Source organism: Mustela nigripes, chromosome 14 (assembly GCF_022355385.1).
Source record: "Mustela nigripes isolate SB6536 chromosome 14, MUSNIG.SB6536, whole genome shotgun sequence".
Lineage (NCBI taxonomy): Eukaryota > Metazoa > Chordata > Mammalia > Carnivora > Mustelidae > Mustela > Mustela nigripes.
In genome coordinates this window covers 65,402,618-65,425,653 of record NC_081570.1, presented here as the reverse complement: position 1 = coordinate 65,425,653, position 23,036 = coordinate 65,402,618, and the positions used below count along the sequence as shown (strand labels likewise).

The 23,036-nt window shown below is 38.8% G+C and overlaps 1 protein-coding gene across 1 annotated transcript in view; it reads right to left on the bottom strand.

Moving 5' to 3' along the window:
• Nucleotides 1-22,639, bottom strand: part of PTGFR (prostaglandin F receptor) — a 45,882-nt gene extending 23,243 nt beyond the window's left edge. The window contains exons 1-2 of the mRNA XM_059376935.1: nucleotides 22,473-22,639; nucleotides 20,154-21,031 (exon numbers count right to left, since the gene is read on the bottom strand). Of these exons, the coding sequence (XP_059232918.1) occupies nucleotides 20,154-20,951 (798 nt within the window). The 5' untranslated portion in view covers nucleotides 20,952-21,031; nucleotides 22,473-22,639. The remainder of the gene's footprint in view (nucleotides 1-20,153; nucleotides 21,032-22,472) is intronic.
• Between the last annotated feature and the right edge of the window lie 397 nt (nucleotides 22,640-23,036).

Below are 23,036 nucleotides of genomic sequence, written 5' to 3'. Positions count from 1 at the left end.
GTCCCGCATCGGGCTCTCTGCTCAGCAGGCAGCCTGCTTCCTCCTCTATCTCTCTCTCTCTACCTGCCTCTCTGCCTACTTGTGATCTTTCTCTGTCAAATAAATAAATAAAATCTTTTAAAAAAATCGCATAGAGGGTGCCTGGGTGGCTCAGTGGGTTGGGCCGCTGCCTTCGGCTCAGGTCATGATCTCAGGGTCCTGGGATCGAGTCCCGCATCAGGCTCTCTGCTCAGCAGGGAGCTTGCTTCCTCCTCTCTCTCTCTCTGCCTGCCTCTCCATCTACTTGTGATTTCTCTCTGTCAAATAAATAAATAAAATCTTAAAAAAAAAATCGCATAGAAATTACAAAGGGTCGAGGAATTTACTTAAGAAATAAACAAGACCTTCTAGAAGCTATTTTTAATTTGTCTTTTTCTGTATTTTTCCAATTTAATATAATAAACATATATTACTTTGCTAATAAAAATATACCATATCAATGATGATATTCAAAATAGGTAAACCATTGGAACCAATAAATCAGAATGGCACTGTCAATAAATAAGCAGTTCAGCTTTGTACCTTATAATTGCTAATTAAGTGATTATTATATTTCTATCTCTGAATTAACTGGAAAGACAGAATACAGGCTTCTACCTTCTCCAAGGTTTTTTCTCTCAATTATTTCTCCTATAATCAGGAAAAGGGAACAGAGCACAATTAGATCAAGAAGGCAAGATAGTTTACTGAAAAGATTGCAAGCAGCAAAAAACAGCTGGCATAGAAAGGAGGGCTTGTCTCTTAGGCTGGAGGATAGAAAAGCAAAGGGAATTAGCCCATGTGATCTGCACCTGACCATTCCAGCCTGCCTGAGGAGACAGAACAAAAAAGTACGTGTAGCTCAGACTACATATCTCTGCATGATCTCTGTTCTTCCAAGAATGAGAATGCTGGGCACCCAGCCATCACCTGCTTTCAAATTATGAAATGAGGAGGTTAAATGTCAAGGTTATGACATGGCAAGTTTAAAAATCCCTCATGGAGTTGGATTCTCAGATACCACGGATAATTCAAAGATAATGATTAATGCACAACATACTTAATAAGTACCTTTATAAAATCCACCAGAGCACTGTGTAAATTTAATATTTAAAAAAACAGCTCAAGATGTTAAATTATTTCCACTTTGTAAACATAATCAATGTAAGCAATGGAGACACCATCTGTATACTTTAACCATGATCAATCCCACATTGGAGGCAAATCATCACAAATTGCACGAATGATTCACGCACATCACTAAGAAAGGTCTAAGTAAGTGAGTTGGTCTGAAAATAATCACCAAAAGCACCAAGACTATTCTCCTTCCCCTAGGAGACCATCAGCAAAAGCCCAGGAAATTTCTTCCTTGCATACGATAAAACTGTGGCTCCAATTCCACTTCCTTTTTCCAGTATAAATCATGTTATTTTTCCATCAAACCATCAAGTCCTGTGCTATTGTTTGCAATACCAGAAAGCCAAGTCTTCCTCCATGGTTGTTACAGAAGACATTGTATTCTTAAAAGGTTTCACACATAATACTACAAAAATGGCCTCACTGAAAAGAACATGATTTTTCCCAGAAATAAATAAGAAGTAACAAAATAGGTAATCAACAAGAAATTAAGTTTTGCATTCAGGTGAGTGACTTGATAAAGGAAATGGGCTTACTAGCCTTCAGATTTCCCCGGTTGGATTAACCAGTGAAAGATAGAAGAGCCAAGACCTCTCTAGCCCTGAAGGTAAAGGATCAAAATCCCCAAAGGTAAAAAAGTGTCTGGCTTTAAGTTCTTCTTAAAGAAGAACTGCCCTTATTAAACACATTCATATGAAGAGGCATATCATGAAAAGAAAGGCAGAGGTATAAACCTAAAAGGGCATTTATTACAAGTCTATGGAAAAGAAATTAGTGAGGAAAAAGATGGCGCCATTTAATCCAAGGAAGAAAAGAAAACATAAAGTTTATAAACCAACAATTAAATCAAAAGACAAGAAATGCATTCCTAGGCGAGAACTCAGTCTCATGACTTATGGTTAAGAGCCTATTTCACTAAACCCAAAGACCATCAGAGACCACAATGAACCTCAACTCAAGGGGGCTTTGGTCAAGAACTCACTGCCTTTCGTCTCCTGGTGGAGACTAAACACAGACAAAGCTTCTCAGCAAAGCTGCTCCTTGGAAGGCCATGGGCACTTGCTCGCACTAGTTCTTTTGTAATAGAGCTGGTTCTACTCATGCCTCCCCAAATAAACTACAAATTCCTTGGAAGTTAAGATCCCATTTTAGTCATGTTTATATACCCATGTAGCACATGCACAAATGCCCATGCTAGGCACTCAATAAACGTTTTTCAAATTGCCACTGGGTTTTACTATGGTACCAAATAGAACAATGGTCATAACCGTAATTATAACCATCACAGCGTTTTACTAGATGCTTACCAGGTATCATGCGAAAATTCATGTTACTTGATTCAATCAGTGATGTAGTCAGTATTATTATTCATATTTTACAGAAGTTGAAAGGAGGCACACAAAGATTCTTAGTAATTTTATAAAGGACATGTGGCTGGTCTGTCCAAACTCAGTGAGAAATGCCTGCACCACACCGGGCTACAGGAGCTCCCCTAATTAGAAGTAGAGACTCAAGGAGAGGCTAAGGAACTTCAGTAGAGTCATATGCTGTGGAGACAATGCTGATGAAGATACTCATTGGTACAGACAACGTAAACTGATAGATCTTTGCATGTAATGGGTACTTGCTAAATATCTGGTCGGCAGGGGTGCCTGGGTGGCTCAGTGGGTTAAGCCTCTGCCTTTGGCTTAGGTAATGATCTCAGGGTCCTGGGATCGAGCCTCGCATCAGGCTCTCTGCTCATCACGGAGCCTGCTCCCCCCACCCCTCTGCCTGCCTCTCTGCCTACTTGTCATCTCTCTCTCTGTCAAATAAATAAATAAAATCTTAAAAAAAAAAAAAAAACCGGATCCGTGAGTGCAGCCCTGAAGTTGGAAACTCCACCAGTTTTCCAAGTTAGGGAATCCTACTGAGATCCTAATTATGCCATTCAGCTGGAAACGAGGGCTGATTCTTCCTTCCAAGTAACAGAAGGTAGAGAATAGTAGTTAAGCACTTGACTCAGAAAGCACAGCCTCTTCTCAAGTCAGGATTTGCTAAAGTTTGTTATTTGGGGCCAGCTGTCTTTCTCTTCCCAGCAAGATTCACTTCTGCAGGGTACTCAAGGTTTAAAATATTTTAGGACCCTACAGAAAAACTCTGTAGAATAAAATCATAGGCCTTTTTCATACTTGATACAGTTTAAATGGTGGGAACCATCGTATTAAAATCAATAGCAAAAAAAAAAAAAAAAGGCTTTTATTCCAAAATCAAACCCTAAACCCTAAATAAACCCCCAAAATGGGATATATAAACTCTTGGTACATGGTCCATGTGGCACGTAATATACACTTTCCTATAAATGTATGTGTGTGTGTGTTCGTATTATAATCACATATGCAGTGAGTCAAGAAACAGAAAACCATTTGTAACTAAAACCTGAAGCTACCTAATCTTGTGTGCATGTGTGTGTGATGCTATGCAAAACCAGAACCAAAAATTAATAATAATAAAAGGAATTAAAAGGGAGCCAAATAACTTCATCTCAAGAACAAAATGCAGATGGATAACTACATATTCTCAGCCAAATTAATGCCCATCAAAGTGCTCTTTGCTAAACCAGCAGAGAAGATATATTGAAGTTATTAATCAAGCAAAATAGATATGGTATAATTAAATGTTTCCTTTATACTTTAAGCCTTAAGGAAAATTACTTTGAAAGTGTTTCCTTTGTTGCTCACAAGTTAATTTTATTTAATAGTGATTTATTATTTGCTTTACTTCCCCATATAAATTCTAGAAAAGTAATTTATCTATTACTTATGTGTCAAATGAAATTTCAAGCCAACAACTTTCTGCTATAGTTCTTCTCTATTGCGATCTATTTTTCATCTGGCAGCCGAAGTCGTCTTTTTAAACCATGTGTCAGATCATACCTTTCCCTTGTTAAAAAACTCTCCAAAGGGGGCATCCGGGTGGCTTAGTCTTAAGCATCTGCCTTCGGCTCAGGTCATGATCTCAGGTCTTGGAATCCAGCCACACATTGGGCTTCCTGCTCAGCAGGGAGTCTGCTTCTTCCTGTCCCTCTGCTGCCCGCCCCCCCCCTTGTATTCCTCCCTCACTGTCTCTGTCAAATAAATAAATAAAATCTTAAGGAAAAAAAAAAAAAACTCTCCAAAGGTTTCCCACTGAATTTCAATCTAAAGCCAACGTGGTCCATAAGACAATCTGACCCCTGCCTTCCTCTCCATCCTCAAATCCTACCACCTTCACCAGCGCTCCCTTGGTCCAGGGAATGACCTTTGTTTTGTCCCTCATTACCACAGCTCAACCCCACCACTGGGTTTTTGTGCTGACTGTTCCCTCTGCCTGACCACCGTGCTCACATAGCTCCCCGTTCCTGGCTCCTTTTTTTCACTCAGGGCTAACCTCAGAGCAAGGCCTTCCTTAACCATCCAACCTAAGAGTCCTAGCCTCCACGTCAGTGACAGGACTTACCACTATTTGAAATCATCGCATTAATTTATATACTTATTATCTCTCCCTCTTTCTCTCTCTCTCCAAACAGCCCCTAACCTTTGGCAACCACCACTGCAAAAGAATATAACCTTCATGAGAGAGGGAATATTGCTTGTCATGTCCAACACCATAGTCTACTATCCGGAGCAGTATGTGACACTTGAAAGGCACTAAGAAAAATATTTATTGAATAAATGAATGAGCATTTCTAAACATATTATATTTATAGATGTGTTTTGATTGCTCTTTTATAGCAAATTCTCACGAAGGCTGTATCTTTGGCTCTCTTCAAAAATCAAGGACTATGGCATTCTCCGGCTACAAACATGCCTGGGTATGATTGCAAACAGTAGTGTCCTGATACCAAAACCATCAGATTTTGCAAGACATTTGGAATAAACAGGCTGTTCAGTGAAAGACGAACATATTTTCAACATAAAAGTTTGTTTTGTTGTAATCCTCATGTCACCCTCTGGTTTTAATCAAAGCCTCACTGGTCCCTCAAACATTCAGCAAAGATTTCTTTATCCTGGAAGGGGCTTTACCCTTTCAATGACAGAAGAGAAGAAAAAGAACACTTCTCAAAGGGTAAAAAAATTTCTGCCAAAATCCAGGTTATTTTTAATACTCAGTATCAACTAACAAAGCTGCCATATTTGTTTTCATTCGGAATTTTTAATTTACACAGATTAAATTAGGATGCCTTTAGGTTAGGGACAGGGACAGGTAGGAGATTAAGGACATTGTCAATGCTCTAGAAAGGAGAAGAGAAGCAAAAAAAAAGTTTTTTCAATTTTTTGAAGGCAGTCTTTTTAGCAAATTTGTTCAAAGATTTACTTTCAATTAGGTCTATGTCAGTACAAAAATAAGAGTACAAAAATAATCCTCCTTTTAATCATGTTTATGTTTTCTCCACAAATCAAGTAGAGACATTAAGACATTAAGGACATCACCTTAATGTCTTTGAATGGTCTTCCTATCAGAGCTCCTTCCCATGAATCTTGACTTAAATCTGAAGACATTTTGATTTTAACTAAAATTTCGGTTATCATGCACAACCAAGGCAGTTGTGTAACTGCTTTGGATCCTAAATGCAAGTAACATCAAGCCTTCTATGATTGCATCCTTTGGGTGAACCCACTGCACATGCAGAGTTATGTCTGAGAAAATATGCAAGCGAAAATTTAATAAGGTTTCAATGGGTTAAGATTGGTAGAATACTGAGAGCATTGCATCTGGCATATGGTAGGAATTACCGATGAAATTTTTAAATTAATTAATCCTTATACTACAAAACAAAATTTCTAAGCAAGAATGAACTTTACATTTAAAATGATCATCATGGGTGGCTCAGTTGGCTAAGTGGCTGCCTTAGGCTCAGATCATGATTCCAGGGTCCTGGGATCAAGCCCTGCATGGGCTCCCTGTTCAGCAGGGAGCCTGCTTCTCTCTCTCGCTCTGCCTGCCTCTCTGCTTACTTGAGCTCTCTCTCTATCTTTGTGCCAGATAAATAAATAAAATATTTTAAAAATAAAATGAAATAAAATAAAATGATCATCACAATTAGAGTTGTATAGTTATATTTCCAAAACTTAACTCATTTTTTAAATAACATTTAAAAAATGAAATCCTTCTGTGACATTGATACGTATTTAATAACCATAGCTATAAAGATGTTGTTTCATCACTAATTTCATTTGTGATTAAAGAATTCTAAAGATGAGTTGCATTTTCCTTGAGCCTTTCCAAGAAGTATACCAGACATCACAGGAAACAGAGCAGAAACACATGACATTGACTCTGTCACTAATGAGCTCCCTATCCAGTTAAGAGATTAGACAATCACAAAACAAACAGTGGGAATTTTATGATTATATAGAATTAGATGCTGTATTTTATCCATAGAAAGAGAGACAAATGTGGACTAGAATAATCAGAATGGATCTCCTGGGGACAATTATTACAAATGTAAACAAAACAATGAATTTCAGAATTATAATTCCTCTAATAAAAAGAAAATCAGATTTGAATCAGTGTAATGTGCTACAGTAACATATTCCTACAGAGATCATTTTAGCCACCAGGCACACACACATTTGACTACACTTTATGCTAAACTATGTAACTTTGGCAGTTTTTTTATGAAACAGCCTTTTTCAAGCCAGTTTGGAAGGAAAAATACTCAGTTACTCAATTAGCCTTTCTATATGAACATTCTGACTTTAATTATAAAACATTATTCAATGAACAGTGTGTACCTATTACTAAAGCCACAGCACATCCATCCCTCCCTCCCCTCCTCAGGCTGGGTGGGATAGTAGGTCTGTCACTGAGCAGGAAGGCCTAAGGCTGCATTTGTTCCTCCATCCACCACAAAGAGGGGCCTTCAGTAGACAGGAAAAATGAAGGTCGTTCCAAAGTAGAGATCTCCCTCTTCCAAGCTAAAATGTTTTTTAGTGTTTTGGCCTGACCAGGGAAGGGGGTAGGGAAGGGAGGCGAGCAGAAACTCCTCAGGACTCTTTGGGTTCTATTATTTTGCTCAGTACCTGAATACACAGGGCATCCCTCCCACCTTCACTGTGAGGCGTGATTTTTAATTGACTGCTTGGTTGCCCTTTTATACTCTTCTGCAGATAAATAATCCTTGCTCAAGTCAGGCAGGTTTGAACTTGAGATTTTGGCAACCATATAAAACAAACTAAGAAATTCAAAAGAAGGATAGCACCAACACTATGGCTTACATCCTAAAGTTAATTCATACACGGCGGGGGGCGGGAAAGTGTTGGAGGCAAGGGCGCCAATATAGGTAAAAGAGTTTATCCATTCATCTTTCTGGCCAAATATAAATGGTGTGCTAAATGGACCGTGTGGAAATCCACATCAATCTGAAACTATCTAAATAAGCAGAATGGCTTTGTATTACTATCATTTAGCTTATACATATAAAGCTAAAGAATGCAATTAGGAGAATGTCAATAGCACACAGAGGAAATTATTCCTAGAGAGACTACTGGATTTGCCAACATTCAGGAAACATTTAGCAAACTGGCTTCAGCACCTGTATCCACAAATCAGCCTGCTATAAGCTTTGAGGGATGAACTAAAATAACTAAGATATCTTCCAACTGCCATACATTTAGAACTGCTTGGTATGTTTCTTCTTTTGTCTCAGCAATTCTTCATACTCCTTTGAAATGAGAAACAGTCTGCCTTAGCTATCTTTGGTCTTTTCAGGAGAGAAAAGAATCATCACACACTTAGAATTATTTCAAAACCCCCTCACACTATCAAAAAAACCCTCACACTCTGGAACTGGGGCGCCTGGGTGGCTCAGTGGGTTAAAGCCTCTGCCTTCAGCTCAGGTCATGATCCCAGGGTCCTGGGATCCAGACCCGCATCAGGCTCTCTGTTCAGTGGGGAGCCTGCTTCCTCCTCTCTCTCTGCCTGCCTCTCTGCCTACTTGTGATCTCTGTCTGTCAAATAAATAAAAATAAAATCTTTTAAAAAAAAAAAAAAACGACTCTGGAACTTTAAAAAAATTTTCAGTATTTCAGGTAGTTTTTCAATTCAGAAATAGTATACAAGAGAAATACTGCAAGTGTCTGTGGCAAAAATATGTAGTTATAAAAGCACATAAAGATTAAACTATATCAGAAACTAATTCTCCATGCACCCAATGAACAAAGCATAATGATAAACATATCTGCTGCTACTTTTGTGTTACAATTTGGAAACAAACTTTTATGTTAGGAAATAAGGAGTAAGAAGGCATTCACACAGTTCTTTCTTTCTATATGCAGTTCTAGTCCAGCTTTTCTCCAAAGAATGCATCTGTAGTGTCAACAGACCCAGAGAGCATGCTAGGTTGCAGGATCATTCTCCGAAGTTTCTTCCTGGTGCATGGTGTTGGCCAATTCTAAATGGAAACCTCAAGCAGAACTGGATGAAGGATAGCCCCATTACAGATGCTGGTGACCAGGATTGTCAGGAGCAAATTCCCTGAACTAATCAGAATCAATCTGCTTTCTAAGCTGCAAATTTAACCATGTTCTTCCATTCCTTGCCTCCCTTCTGGTTTAACTTCATACTTCCTGTATCAGCAAAACTAAAGCTGCTATCAAAATACTAGTAGCCAAATATAAGAAGAAAATGTACTTCTCACATTTTTTTTTCAATATCAGAATTCTGGAGCCCAACCAAGAGGTATGAGGGTATGACAGAGAAGGGAAAAAAAATTCTATCCATTTTGTTTGACTGTTATGATGATGCTGTATTCTAATCATAAGAATGGCACTAAAAGTTCCTTAGACTGCATCAATAATAGTAAATGCACAATGAAATCCAGAATATTCAAAAAGTCTATTGCTCTTACTGTAATAATAATTGCTTATCTTAAGAAAATAGAATTGTATAAACAATAATCTTGATTCAATGCCTATGTATTGAACTTTATCACTTAAAGAAAAAGAACATAGATTGTTTTCAAATGCCCAAGAAGCATTTAAAGAATCTTATAGTAAGAAGTTAACTAATTTGAAAACATTAAGATTTACAAGTTGGTATAAGAAATTTTTAAACTATTAAACAAGACAGCTCTTGGGGCACCTGGGTGGCTTGGTGGGTTAAACTAGACAGCCCTCTAAAAATGCTAATTTAAAAAGAAAAAATGCAAATATTATAAAAATATTGATAAAATAAACAGATATAAATGTATACTTATTTTATATGCATGATAAATATAAATAAGTAATAATATCTTTAATTATAAATTCCCAGTACAAAAATGTGCTACTAAATTCATACTCTCAATGAAATTGGTTAAATTATACTAAAATATCAATGTTGGCTCAAGACAAAGTAGAAAACTCAAACCAAAAATCAGAAAATAAAACCCTGAGGCACATGTACCCCAATGTTTGTAGCAGCACTATCCACAATAGCCAAAACATGGAAAGAGCCCAAATACTCCTCAACTGATGAACGGATAAAGAAGATGTGGTGTGTATATATATAATGGAATATGTGGGGGAATATTATACAACAATCAAAAAGAATGAAATCTTGCCATTTGCAATGACATGGATGGAACTAGAGTATATCAACTAAGCAACCAGAGTATATCACTAAGCAAAATATGTCGGAGAAAGACAGACACCATATGATTTCACTCATTTGTGAAATTTAAGAAACAAAACAGAGGAACATAGCGTAAAGAAAGGAAAAATCAAATAAGATAAAGACAGGGAAAGAGGCAAACCATAAGAGACTCTTAAATATAAGGAACAAACTGGGGGTTGCTGGAGGGGAGGTGTAAGGGGGATGGGGTAGTGGGTGATGGGCATTAAGGAGGGCACTAGATGGAATGAGCACTGGGTGTTAAAGGCAACTGATGAATCACTAAATTCTACTCCTGAAACTAATACTGCACAATATGTGAACTAACTTGAATATAAATAAAATCTTGAAAGAAAGAAAAAATAAACCTCTGAAGCTCTATCAAAAAACACTGAAATGATGCCAAATCATCACAAAACAGTTCACATCCATATTATTTAAATTACTGAAGTACATAGAGATAGAACTTCCCTGTTTTTTTTTAAAGTAGCACAATTCTAATATTAAAAGCAGAATACAATAAAAGAAGGAAATTATAGACCCATATAACTTTTTTAGATATAAAAATACACACAAAAGACTTCCCTGCAAAATACACAAACGCTCAATATCATTAATCAGAAAGGAAATGCAAATCAAAACTATAATGAACTACCACTGGATATCCACTGAAACAGTCATAATACAAAAAAATGTTCCAGAAGAAAATAACAAGTGTTGGCAAAAATAAAGAGATATTGGAACCTTCATACATTGCTGATGGTGCAGCCATTATGGAAAGCAGATTGGTGTTACCACAAAAAGCTAGACATAATATTACTATGTGACCCAGCAAACTTCACTCCTAGTTATACACCCACAAGAATTGAAAACAGTGTTAGAACAAAACTTTGTATACAAATGTTCATAGCAGCACTTTTCACAATAGCCAAAGGTGGAAACAACCCAAATATCCAACAACTAATGAGTATATAAACAAAAGGAGCTGTATCCATAGAAATGAATATTATTCAACTACAAAAAAAAAGAATGATGTATGGATACATACCACTACATACATGAACCCTGAAAACATTATGCTAAGTGAAAGAAGCCAAACACAAAAGGCCACATATTTTAAGATTCCATTTATATGAAATACCCAACATAAGCAAATCCATAAAGACAAGAGACTAGTGGTTGCCAGGGACCTCAGGGAGTGGGAAGCAGGGAATGGGGGATGATTGCTTAATGGGTGTGGGGTTTCCTTTTAGGATGATGAAAATGTTCTAGACAAGACAGTGGTGATGGTTACACAACATTTTGAATGTAAAAAGCATCATGGAATTGTACCCTTTAAAATGGTTAAATCACAAATTTTATGTTGTGTGAATTTTGTCACAATAAAAATAAATTATTACTCAAAAAAATGATTTAAATTATGGGAAAGCATGATAGGCATGAAAGGGAACGCTCTACATTGTAACTGATAGACTGATGCACGTCTAAATAAAATGTGAAGAAGATGGTAGTTGTACATAAAGTTAAAGACAGATCAGTAGGGTGAAATAAAAGGTCCAGAAAGAGAGGTGCCTGGGTGGCTCAGTGGGTTAAAGCCTCTGCCTTTGGCTCAGGTCATGATTTCAAGAGTCCTGGGATTGAGCCCTGCATCGGGCTCTCTGCCAGCAGGAGCCTGCTTCCTCGCCTCTCTGCCTACTTGTGATCTCTGTCTGTCAAATAAATAAATAAAATCTTTAAAAAAGAAAAAAAAAGGTCCAGAAGGAGCCAAACACACTTAACAATTTCATACATACAAAGTTACAGAAAGATCATTCGATAAACTATTTTGGGCCAGCTAGCTAACCATTCAAAAGAAAATTCGTATTATTAACTTGCAAACAAAATAAACTATAAATGTATTAAAAACATAAATACAAAAAATGAAAAAGCAAAAGTGCTAGGCAAAAAGAGAGGAATACCAATATCATCTCAGCCTGAGAAAAGTATTTCTGTACATGAAAGCAGTAACCACAAAAAAACTTATTGATTCATTCACTACTTTTATAAATTAAAATACTAAATAAAAAGGCTAATGATGAACATGGAAAAATAATTGCTTTTATAACAACTGATTTTATAGCTGTTTTTATATATTAGCATTATCTGTTCTTTGTTATCCAAAGAGTTCTTGAAAATCATTTACAAAAAACCTACATATTCACAAAAAAAGAAGATAATGCCTAATTATATAAGAAAAAAAAGTTTATTCTATTAATCAAAGAAATTAAACCAATATATTTTCCCTATCAGATGAGTAAAAGTATGCACTCAGAATGCTAATAGTGGTTATCTCCAGAGAGTGGGATTTGGAAGATATTTTTCCCAATTTGAATGTGTAGTTTACTGTATCTTTTTTACAGTACAATTTTCTACTTAGAGAAAACATTGCATTTTGTAAAGTAGCTCGAGAGGACAGGATACACAAAATTTAATGTTCCTTCATAAGGAAAAGATACCTGTGGAAATAAAGAGAGGCCCTCCTTTCCAGTGGAGTTCCTAGGACACAGGAGTGTCTCTCTCCTCACGTGTTACTCCTACACCTGGCTTCCTGCTTTCCACTTCCGCCCTTGCCTTGTTCCCGCTCCTCCCTGCTCTCCACTCCTGGATGTCTCCCAGTCCTTCCTGGGCATTCCTGTGGGTTTTATTTTCCTTGTTTTCCCTCACTATTTACCAAAGAAATTCATACAGCAGTTAACACTTTGCCCTGCTCCCAGACAAGGCCAAAATATGCAAACAGTTATATTTATTCCACATTAAAAGTGGAAAGAGAGGGGTGCCTGGATGGCTGAGTTGGTTAAGCATCCACTCATTTTATCCATGGATAAAATGAAGAAGCTAAAAACGATGATTGCTAGAAGGTGCCTCAGGAATATTTCCCCAGGTCAAGACTCTGTCTCTGCTTCACTGTCCACCTAGAGAAACACCAAATGTTCTATCCAACAGAAATCTGCCAAATAACTAAATCAATGAGTAAATTAGCAAGTACATCTAAGCACAAGTGATTTTATTTTCTTCATTTCTATTATCAATGTTCATGGTAATCTGTTTTTCTCTATTTTCAGTCCTTTCCAACACTTTCTTAAATAAATTCTTGGAAAGACTTGGTGGTTCTTGTAATTCTTCATTTCACCCACATTTATTTCTCTTCTATATCCTGAGTCACTTTTCTTACCAACAGACAGACAAAATACTGATTTGAATTATTAAATTATCTTATGATTTAATTTTTCTGCTACTCATGTGTCATTATTTGAAAATTCTCCTAGCTTTTAATATTAATTTATCACGACCTGCTGTGTTCTGATATGGTAAAAAGTCTGTTCTAAATACTAAGTCTCTTATTCGTACATTTTTGTATCTCTAGAAATTATATACATTATTATCTCTTTACTCTTGGTTTTTATATTACTTCACTTAGGATCCCATTTATTTCCAGTAATTTTTCCTCCTAAATAAGGTACTATAGAAATTTTTCACTTTTATGTTATCAAAAGTCATCTCATCCACATATATTCACAAAAGAATACCTGTTATTCTCTTATAACATAAATGTAATCAAATATCTTCGTATTTCAATTTCCTACACATGCCTTCCCTTGTCTTCTATGAGTATCGTTTCTTACAGCATAGATATTGTGAACACTTAAATCAGTGATTGTTACTGTAGTATCTAAAACTCTGCCTTGCACAATAGTAGGATGCTCAATAAATATTTGTCAAACCTATAGACAAGTAATAATTGTGGGCCACCAAATCAGAAGGGACTGCCATCTACTAGAGCATCCATTACTCCTTTAATAACTAATTAAAAAGTGCGTTCAATTGTCTCATTGACAAAGGTATTGTCTGGCAGGAGTAATATTTAATAGTAACAGTGACAAAGATGATAATGTATAATCACTGACGCATACGATACTACATCAGGCACTATTTTAACTTACATATATGAATTTATTCATTCCTCCCAACAACCCAATGAAGCATTACAATAGTTATCTTACATAAGAAGAGACAGGCACAGAGTGGTTATGGTCACAGAGCCGGGAGGTGGAATAAATGGGATTCTTTTTAGCTCTCAGGCAGGGTATGCCTTTCACTTCCACTAAGTTACAAGCTCTTTGAGGGAAGAGCTTTATCTCACTCCCTGGGAACTTCTCACAACCCAAGCATAGCGCAGTGTATGTAACAGTCTCAATAACTGGGAGCTAATTTTAACCTGATCCTGTAATTTATAGATTAATACCTTATGAATGATTATCATTATAAAATTTGGAGTATTTGAATTCAAATTATGCAGATCAGCAGACAACATCTTTATTACTGGCGAGTGACAGCGAAATAAGGAAGGGTAACCCGAAACTTCGGGTGGAAATGTCCAAGAAAAGTTTTCTGAAGCTTCAAGCTCCCTCTGCTCCTTTCCACAGCAACCAAACCTTCTTAATAGAGGAGGACACGTTAAACACCTGACTAAACACAGATGACTGATTTTCTAACTGAAATGGTGGGTAGTGGTAAAAGCAATAGACTTTTTGAGGATGTTGGATTTTAGATTTACTACCGGCCACCCACTGTATTATGAGATGTAGGGAGGTCAGATCATTTTTTCTGATAGTACTTTTAGGTAAGTCGTAGTATTATAATCCGTTCACAAATGTAAAAAATTGGCTTAGAGTCACTCCCTGTTACAGCCAAGAGGTGGTTGGGCTGGGACCCTATCTCCCTGCCTGTACTTGAATAATTATAGCATCTTCAAGAGAAGGCTAGATTTGGAACTGTGCCCAAAATCTAAAATAAATCCTTTTATGTTACTCAATTGACTGTCTCCTCATCGTCACACTACAGCCATTCCATGTTGGTGTTCTACCATCAGGAGGAGTGAGAAAAAACAGCCTCCCTGTCTGTATGAAACCACAATTGTACCCACTCTTCTGCGGCATTACCACCCTTACACTCAGGGGAGGATGGACAGAAAGACAGGTTTACACAAGCTTTGAAAAGTAATACTTGCAAGAGCATTTTCCCTATTGGGTGAAGTCTTCTCTAAATGTAGAAAAATGGCATTGATGTACCAGGTAAAATTTGGTGTGGCTAGAAATGCCTTCCAAAGCAAGTACAATGGAAGTTAATTTATATACCTCCTTTAAGAATAAGGCTAAACAAAGTCGGAGTGCCTGGATGGCTCAGTCAGGCCATCTGTATCTGCCTTCGGCTCGGGTCATAATCCTGGGATCCTGGGATCAAACCCCAAGTTGGACTCCCTGCTCAGTGAGAAGCCTGCTTCTCCCTCTCCCTGTGCTGCTCCCCCTGCTTGTGCGCTCTCTCTCTCTCTCTCTCTCTCTCTCTCTCTGTGTGTCTGTCAAATAAGTAAGAAAAACTAAACAAAGTTAAAACTGGCAACCTTGAGAGATTCTGGGCACATTAACATCTTGAATTGTTCTTTAAATATTTTGGAGCTTAATAAAAACCTCAAGACACATTAAGCCAGAAGATTTTTATATCCAAGAGGGTATAAATCTAATCCACATGTTTCTGATTCATTTACTTTTGAATCATTCAAGCAATGTTTTTAAGTGCCCTCCCAATGTCTATGGTATCTTTGGGCATTTTTATAACTCTTTTGCCTTAAAAACAGGAAATCTTGTTTTGCCAAGAGTAAATTAACTTAAAATACCAAAAGTATTCCACACCACTATACACATCTAAAGCAACAGAATTTTACGAAAATTCTCAGCTTAGCAATGTCTCTTTTAATTGACGTTTGCTAGACCAATCTTACACCATACACTTTCATGGAGTGACATAATAAACGCAAAGGAATTCAACTCCAAAGGTCTGTATGTAGCTCAATATGTTCATCAAATCACATCTATCTGTAATATAGTTTATATTTTGATAATGTATAAATGACTGGACTTCTGAGAGACTGTTCTAAGCTGTAGGAAAGAGATTTGTATCTCCACATCTACCCATCACTGCACACAGAGTGACCAAAAGCGGGGAGCCATGGTCAAGGCAGTTTCCTTTAGGAGAGTAAATTCCCCAAGAGCAAGGCTCTCATCATTTGCCAAAGCCCTCTAAGACCTGTTCATTTTGATGCCAATACCTGTAGTAATTCAGTCAAACTTCAATCGGCTACCCAACTTTTTAAATTATCGCTGACAAACATCTTAGTGACTAAATGTTTAACTACACTGGCTAGAAACACTAGCATTAGGAGTAAATAATCTTTTTAAAAAATCAAGTTCAAATTTTATATATGCAAAGGAACACATTTCTTGGATAAACTCATTTACATAAGAAATCTATTTACTTTTCATAGGATTTACTCTTCTTTTCCCAAATCAAAATTATCCTCTGCCCCTGAAGTAAAAGCGAACAAATGTATGTCCTTCTAGTAAAAGATTGCTGAAGTTTAATAGTGTCTACAGGTGCTGACTTAGGGAACAGATTAAAAATTACCATTTGGTTTCAGCATTTGCCTAATTAACTCTTACTTACAAAACCGAGAATCCACATTCTGGTCAATCATTTGCAATCTCTGGACATTCATACTACGTAAGTTACAGTCAACCAGTCAACAACTATTTATCGCTCTGCTAAACTGATGAAATAAGCATAGCAATAATAATAAGTTTCTTTCAGGGTTACGTATTCTAGAACGGAACATTAAAAAGAATAATTACTTGTATAAAAACAAAAATAATATCAAGCAAATGTTACTTGAAAAGCTGGTAAATGGACTTTTTTCCTCTCACCATAGAAACATCAAAAGAATGTCTTCAAGATTTACTTATTAAGGAATGGTGACTCACCTAGGATACAGAGAAGACAATTGTATAATTGCCATTTGTCTCTTAAAGATTATTGTATTAATTTGTTGCTAAATGAAATTGTAAACTAGTCAGTGACCCTTGTAGTTTCCTGTATTTTTCAGTTGGGATTATAATTGGATGAATTTATATGAGTCCCCAGGTTTAAAACTATAAAATCCAGATATTGTAAAAGTTTAAATTTTATTGAGCTATAGTTTAAATTAATATTACATTTGTACTACATTTCTAAATCTTAATTCCTGAAAACACAGATTTCCTCCTTTGGAAAAGTAACACATTATATTTTAAAAATTTTTTAAGAACACCACAGGGGGTTTTTAGGGCAATGAAATTATTCTGTATGATACTCCAATGATGGACACATGTCCATATTCATTTATCCAAGCTCACACAATGTACAACATTATGGAAAAGCACTACAGACTTCAGTCAGTAAGAATGGGGCATGAATTGTGATAAATGTACCACATCAAAGCAGGACTTACTAATAAGGAAGGGTAACAAAGAGGTTGGGGGAACATGAGAGAATGTAAATGTAAAATCTGTGCTTGTCACTCATTTCTCTGTAAACCTAAAACTACTCAAGAAAAAATAAAGTCTACTAAATAGAGGAGAAAACTCAAACAACATGATCATCTCACCTGTGTATTGGTTGAACTAGATCATTGAAACTAATAAAGCATTCCCTTTGTCATCGGTTACAAATTTAAATAGTTTTAGAAATTATGCCTCTATTGCCAAGTTTCAACACAATGAATCTTAAGAAGCACAACCACTGTCATCTGCATTATTTGTCTGCTCCATTTCGTGTGTTCACCTGTAACTTTGTTCCAGTTTGAGGCTTGAAACTGACAGTGAAAACAGGTCAAAAATTGGGCACAAATGTTCAACCAGATTATAAATCCAACAATTTATATTCATCAGTCAAAGAAAGAGGGCACATGATGTAAAGTGGGGGAAAGCTATCAATATTATAGGACAATTATGGGAATCCAGAAGCTTGATTTTAGAGATATTTTTAAAACTTCTTAGTTTTTAAAAATACAGGGTGGAGAGTGATGGCTCAGTCATTAACACCCATGCAATTTTTCCTAAGCATTTAAGGAAAAAATGGACAAATGTTTCAAATGAGATGCTAGCACTGGGTGTTATTTGGCATTCCCAAACCTGAGTTTTTTGTTTTTTTTTTTTTAACTAGGGTTCCATTTAGAGCTGACTGGTGGCCTTACCCTAATGACAAAGGCACGTGTGTCCAGACCACAGAAGTCATAAATCTTTTAGTCAGAATTTGCTTTAAAGACCTAAGTCTTCACAAGTGAAACCAAGAATGCAAAGAATGCTTCAAATAAAATATCAATCCATCAGCAAGTGTCGGTGGCATATCCATTATGCATCTAACAGAGAAATAATTCTTACGCTAAGAGGCATTTTAGAAATATTGATCCACTGGTGTCATAGGTGTGTTGATAATTCATAAACAGAACATAGACCTGGAAAATGTTGCACAAAAATAAAACTGTGCTCCCAGTAGAAATATGTTCAAAATAGGAACTAAATTGTCATATCTATTTTCAACAGTGAAGGAAACCAAAAATTCAGGAAGAGAAATTAGAGAAAAGCATAAATTCAAAATATCCATGATGAGCATGAAATCTTGCTATCTTCCACAGTCTCACAGCAGTCAACCTATCTGTCACTCCACTCTCTCAGTCAAAAGCCATAACTAAGCAGAATTTTAAAGGTGACTGAGAACAAACAGAAACGAAGGCACCAGTGATCACCTTGGTTGCCCTGACCACCTGTCTCTCCTTGCACACCGTATCCCATTGTTTACAGGTTGTCTCCAGAGCTACGACTTCATTTAAAATGTTTCTTTAACTATTTTCAGGTACCTCTTTTCTCACCTTCCTCATATTCTCTTTCCAACCCTCAATTAATTTCAGTGCTACTCACACTCACTTCTGATTTTGAAAAAGCTGCTCTATTTCGAAGTTTAAGGGGAAAAAAGGAGTCTCCTTTGAAGGGAATCCCCTTTGTCAAGTGGCATAAATTAAACTTCAAGAATGAACGCTGAAGTGATTCCAAGTATTAACAGAACTGCTTCAGGTTCAATAACTAGACTATGAGCACAGATCAAATCCTGGCTTGGTTTCACCTCAGGCCTACTAAAATGATAACAGGCAGGTCTCAAAAGGTTGACTTACCACTGACAGACCCAACCTAGCCTCCCTGGGCTTGGGCTCTGAGGACCAATTCAAGATAATTCAAGAAAGCTAAACTGAGACTGTGAGGACATAATATAAATAAAGAAATCTTCAAAAAGTAGAAATCCTTTGTAAAATAAAATCAGCTGTCAGGGGATCTGTCTGCAACAGCAGGTCTCACAAACTTTCTTGTGCATCAGGATCATCAAGATTGTTTATTAAAACTCCACTGGCAACAATGTTTAGACATGGGCCTGCTAGGGGTTAGGAAAACTGCATCAGTAACAAGCACCTTTATAGGACCAGGTAAGGGGATGATCACGTTTGCATTCCATCTACCTTCATCTCCCCTACCTGTGGCTCCCCTGTATTACTATCTCTAGCCCATTTGTTCACCAGTGCCGAAAAAGGAATGAAAATCATCTTTACGGCCATCACTAGCTGTGTATGGAGGATTTTTTTCTAATTCATGGCATGTTGTTACTCTTTCCATCATAAAGTAAAATGATGAAGGGAGTTATGGCCATACTTAAAAATCATAAGTATTTTTTTCTTCTATCTGGAAGATACTATAAATGACTGATGTTTGTTGTTAATTCCTTAACCTCAGTTTTCATTTCCAAATAAAAATCAAACATAGCTACTGGCTACATTTAAAATTTTTTTTTTCTTAAAGGAATGGAATGATCCCTGGTTTTCCTACCAGTCACACCTCTCCCTGAACTATGAGCATTGTTCTTGGGTTGGTGAACTAGTGATTTCTTCACCTAACCTACCCATAGAGATCACCTCAACTATCCAACTATCTCAACTCATCACCTCCCTTTGTAAGCCAAGACCTAGTCCTGTGTGTTTAGAAGAAAGCAGGAGCTAATATGCCTTTTAGATAAATTAAAAGTCTGTGTGACTTTCTACTAAGACTTATGTTGAGTCCATTACAATACTGTATTATAGTTGATCGGTTTTTTTCACATTTTGACACTAATCCTATTAAGTATATTAAAACTATGTTGCTCTGTTAAAATTACTTTATCTTCTTCTGCAAGCAGGTTACACTATAGTTAGAACTGTTTAGCAAGACATTTCTTTCAACTCAGGACTTGTAGGAAAATAACCATGTGTACCATAAATAGCTTAATCCTAAGCCAGAGCTGGGTGTTAAAGTAAGTTTTGAGTAGGAGTAAACTCCAGCATTTAAAAGACTGAACAGTGCTGCCTCAAGACCACAACTTTGAGAAAAACGACAAACCTCATATTCAACAGGGAAAAACAAAAGAAAGCAGAAATTGTCAAAATGTTAGGCTCTTACCAGAAATGGACTCCAGCAAATGCAGGAGACACACATAATAGCCAGGAGCTGGATGACCATTTCAAAATGATGAGACCTGCCTTGTCTGTGCTGCTGACTTTTAAATTTAACTCTTAAAAGTGTAATTCCTGTGATGGCATTGCACAAGAATGAAACGCCAAGGGCTAAGAGCCCCAGAAAAGAAAAAAGTAGAAGGTAAAACCTATCTTCCCAGTCTTTGATGTGCTCTGTTTTGTAGAAACACCAGGTCCTCGAAGCTTGAATTTTATAGTTTCGATGCCCAAGGATGGGTAGCAAAGCTATGAAAACAGCAAACAAGCACACTCCACTCAACATCATTTTCACATGTTTGGATGTGATTTTCGTTGAATGAAATATTGGCTTGGTGACTCCAATACATCGCTCAATGGCCATCACACTGCCTAGAAAAAGCGGACATAGACCAGAGAATACCATGCAGATACCAAAAATACTGCAAAGGATGTTCGACTGGTCAAAGCGGATCCAGTCTTTATCAGAAGCGTACACAAAGACTGCTATAGCTCCATTGATGAGGTGGCCAAAGAAGTCTGTGATTACCAGGGCACTGGCCAAAAGTAGAAATGATGCCTTGGACTTCTGTCTAAATCTTTGATAGGCCTTCATGAGAATAGCAATGGCAAGGCTGTTTGATAAAATTCCCACTGTCATGAAGATGATTGAAAAAAATACCGAAAACCGGTTGTCCGTCTGGCAAGTTGTATTGGAAAGGAGCCCCGCTGCAGGAGATACTGGCTGTTTGGAATTGTTCATAGACATTGTTGTGGAGATTTAAAAAAAAATGCGGGCCACTCAAGTCATCTCTCTCTCAGCACGGTGCAGGCTTGCAGTCCGGACATCTGTAGCATAAAGACAGAGGAAGTGTGAGCACAGCATAAACGGCTCATCTGGCTTTTAAGACTGACGCGCCCCAGCACCCCGTGGTGGGACTCAGATACATCTGGCCTATCGTAAGCAAGGTTGCATCATACCACAGCAGCACACATCTGCCTGCCTTTCCACATTTCACTTCCAAGGTAAAGAAGCTGCCAAAATTGAGACCCCTTCGGTTCACTCTGTGGCTCCTCTGCAAATGGGTACCCGCAAAATCTCCCCCTGACGCCTCACAGGCACCTTAAAACTTGTAAAGTTGACAAAATCCCTACTAAGATTCGATTTAAACCCCATGAAGTTTTTTGTGTTTTTTTTTTTAAAGCATACTCGTCTATTTAAATAACGAGGTGACATTTAGAGTTTCCACTTTTTTCTTGGATGGGCTTTGTCCCCAAACTGCGGATTGTTCTTTAAGTGAGCCACCTGTTTGTCAGGAAGATGAGACAATCTTCTTCAAGAGGACAAGAGTGGACCAGCAAGCTCACTGATGTTAAATGGGGCTTCTCTCAATACGTTCTAAAACCGTTCGATTTAGATCAAATTTCAGCAAACCACACGCCTGTGGGACCCACGGAAGGTGGAGGGGTGAGTCTCTAAGAAGCGTCTCCGGTCCAGCGAGCACGAGCCCCGGTGCAGAAATCCCGGCTCGCGATAATAAGGAGGCAGTTCGTCGCCCTCCCCGCGACATCTGCCTATACGCTGTTGACCAAGTCACAGCTGCAGGGTAGCAACGTCTCACACGAAGTATTCACTTGTGTTCGTTTATCGTTCTCTCCGGGGTGTGTTGAGGCCTGAGTCACAGACCCTCCGTACCCACGACCACTGCCACACGCCTCGAGCTAATTCGATTGAGGTTTCCCCGGAGCAGCTTTCCAGGAGGCTGGGAATTACCGAGCCAGCCTTTCCTGGGCCGGGCCGGAGTGGAGCCGTCCGGGCTGCCCGAGGACGGCTCCTGCTCCGGGTCTTAGAGCGCAGAGTTCGCCCTTACTGTCCCATGGCCCCTCTAAGCCTCTGCTTGCAACATCCTTCCCAAACCTAACTTGCTGAAACTTTCTGCTATTGCTCAAAGGCCCCGGGGCCGATTTCCCCCCTTCTCTGGGGGGCGCCAAAGGCCTGCGCTGGCCCGGGTGCGGGACTCCCAGAGTCGCCGGCCGGAAACCACCGGACCGGCAGAGATCTCTGAGCGGTCCGATTCCCTCCCCGGGGAGCCTTTCTACACGCTCCCTACGCGCGCAGCTCAGAATCCCTTCGGGTCAGCAGAACTAGCTCCCCCGCTCGGGCATCTGGTCCAAACTTGCCAAGCTCAGACTAAGGTGCCCTCCAGTACGGCCGGGGAGATTCCACCTCGGTGGGGTGGAGCATCCCGAGACCGACCCGTGGGAAAGCAGCCGCTGGAGGGCTGGTTACCTTGGCATCCCCGGCCGCCTGCAGGGCTGTCCGGGGAGAAGGGCGCCCCGTTCCGAGTGCCATCGTGCTCCCGGCTCCGCTCCGCCGCCAACGCGGGCTCCTCCCGCGCAGCTCAGCGCCGCGCCCCCGCTCCTGCTCGGGCTCCGCTGGGCCCAGCCGCGCGTCCCTCCGCGCGCTCTCCCAGCTCGGACCTGCGGGCGCGCTGGGCTCCTCCAGTCGCCCAGCACCCCTGGGCGGGATGGAGAGCGCGGGTGACCTCTGCCCCCAACCCCCGCCCTCTCCTCTCTCTTCTCCGCCCCCTTTGCCAGGAGCCCAGAGCCGGACCAGGAGAGACCAGGCTCCGCGCTCTCGGATGCTGCGGCATCTGCATCAGCACCGGAGCGGGGGCCCCACCACCTGGGGAAAAGTTTTGTTTCAAACTCAAGTTTAGTGCGCCATCCCTAGAGCTGCAAAATAGGAATCCGCGGAGCTGAGGAAAGACGTGCTGGACTGTCCCATTGTAGTCTGCAGACGGAATCCGCCCCAAATCCAGCTTGAGAAGGAGAAAGTAATCAGGCAGAAAGA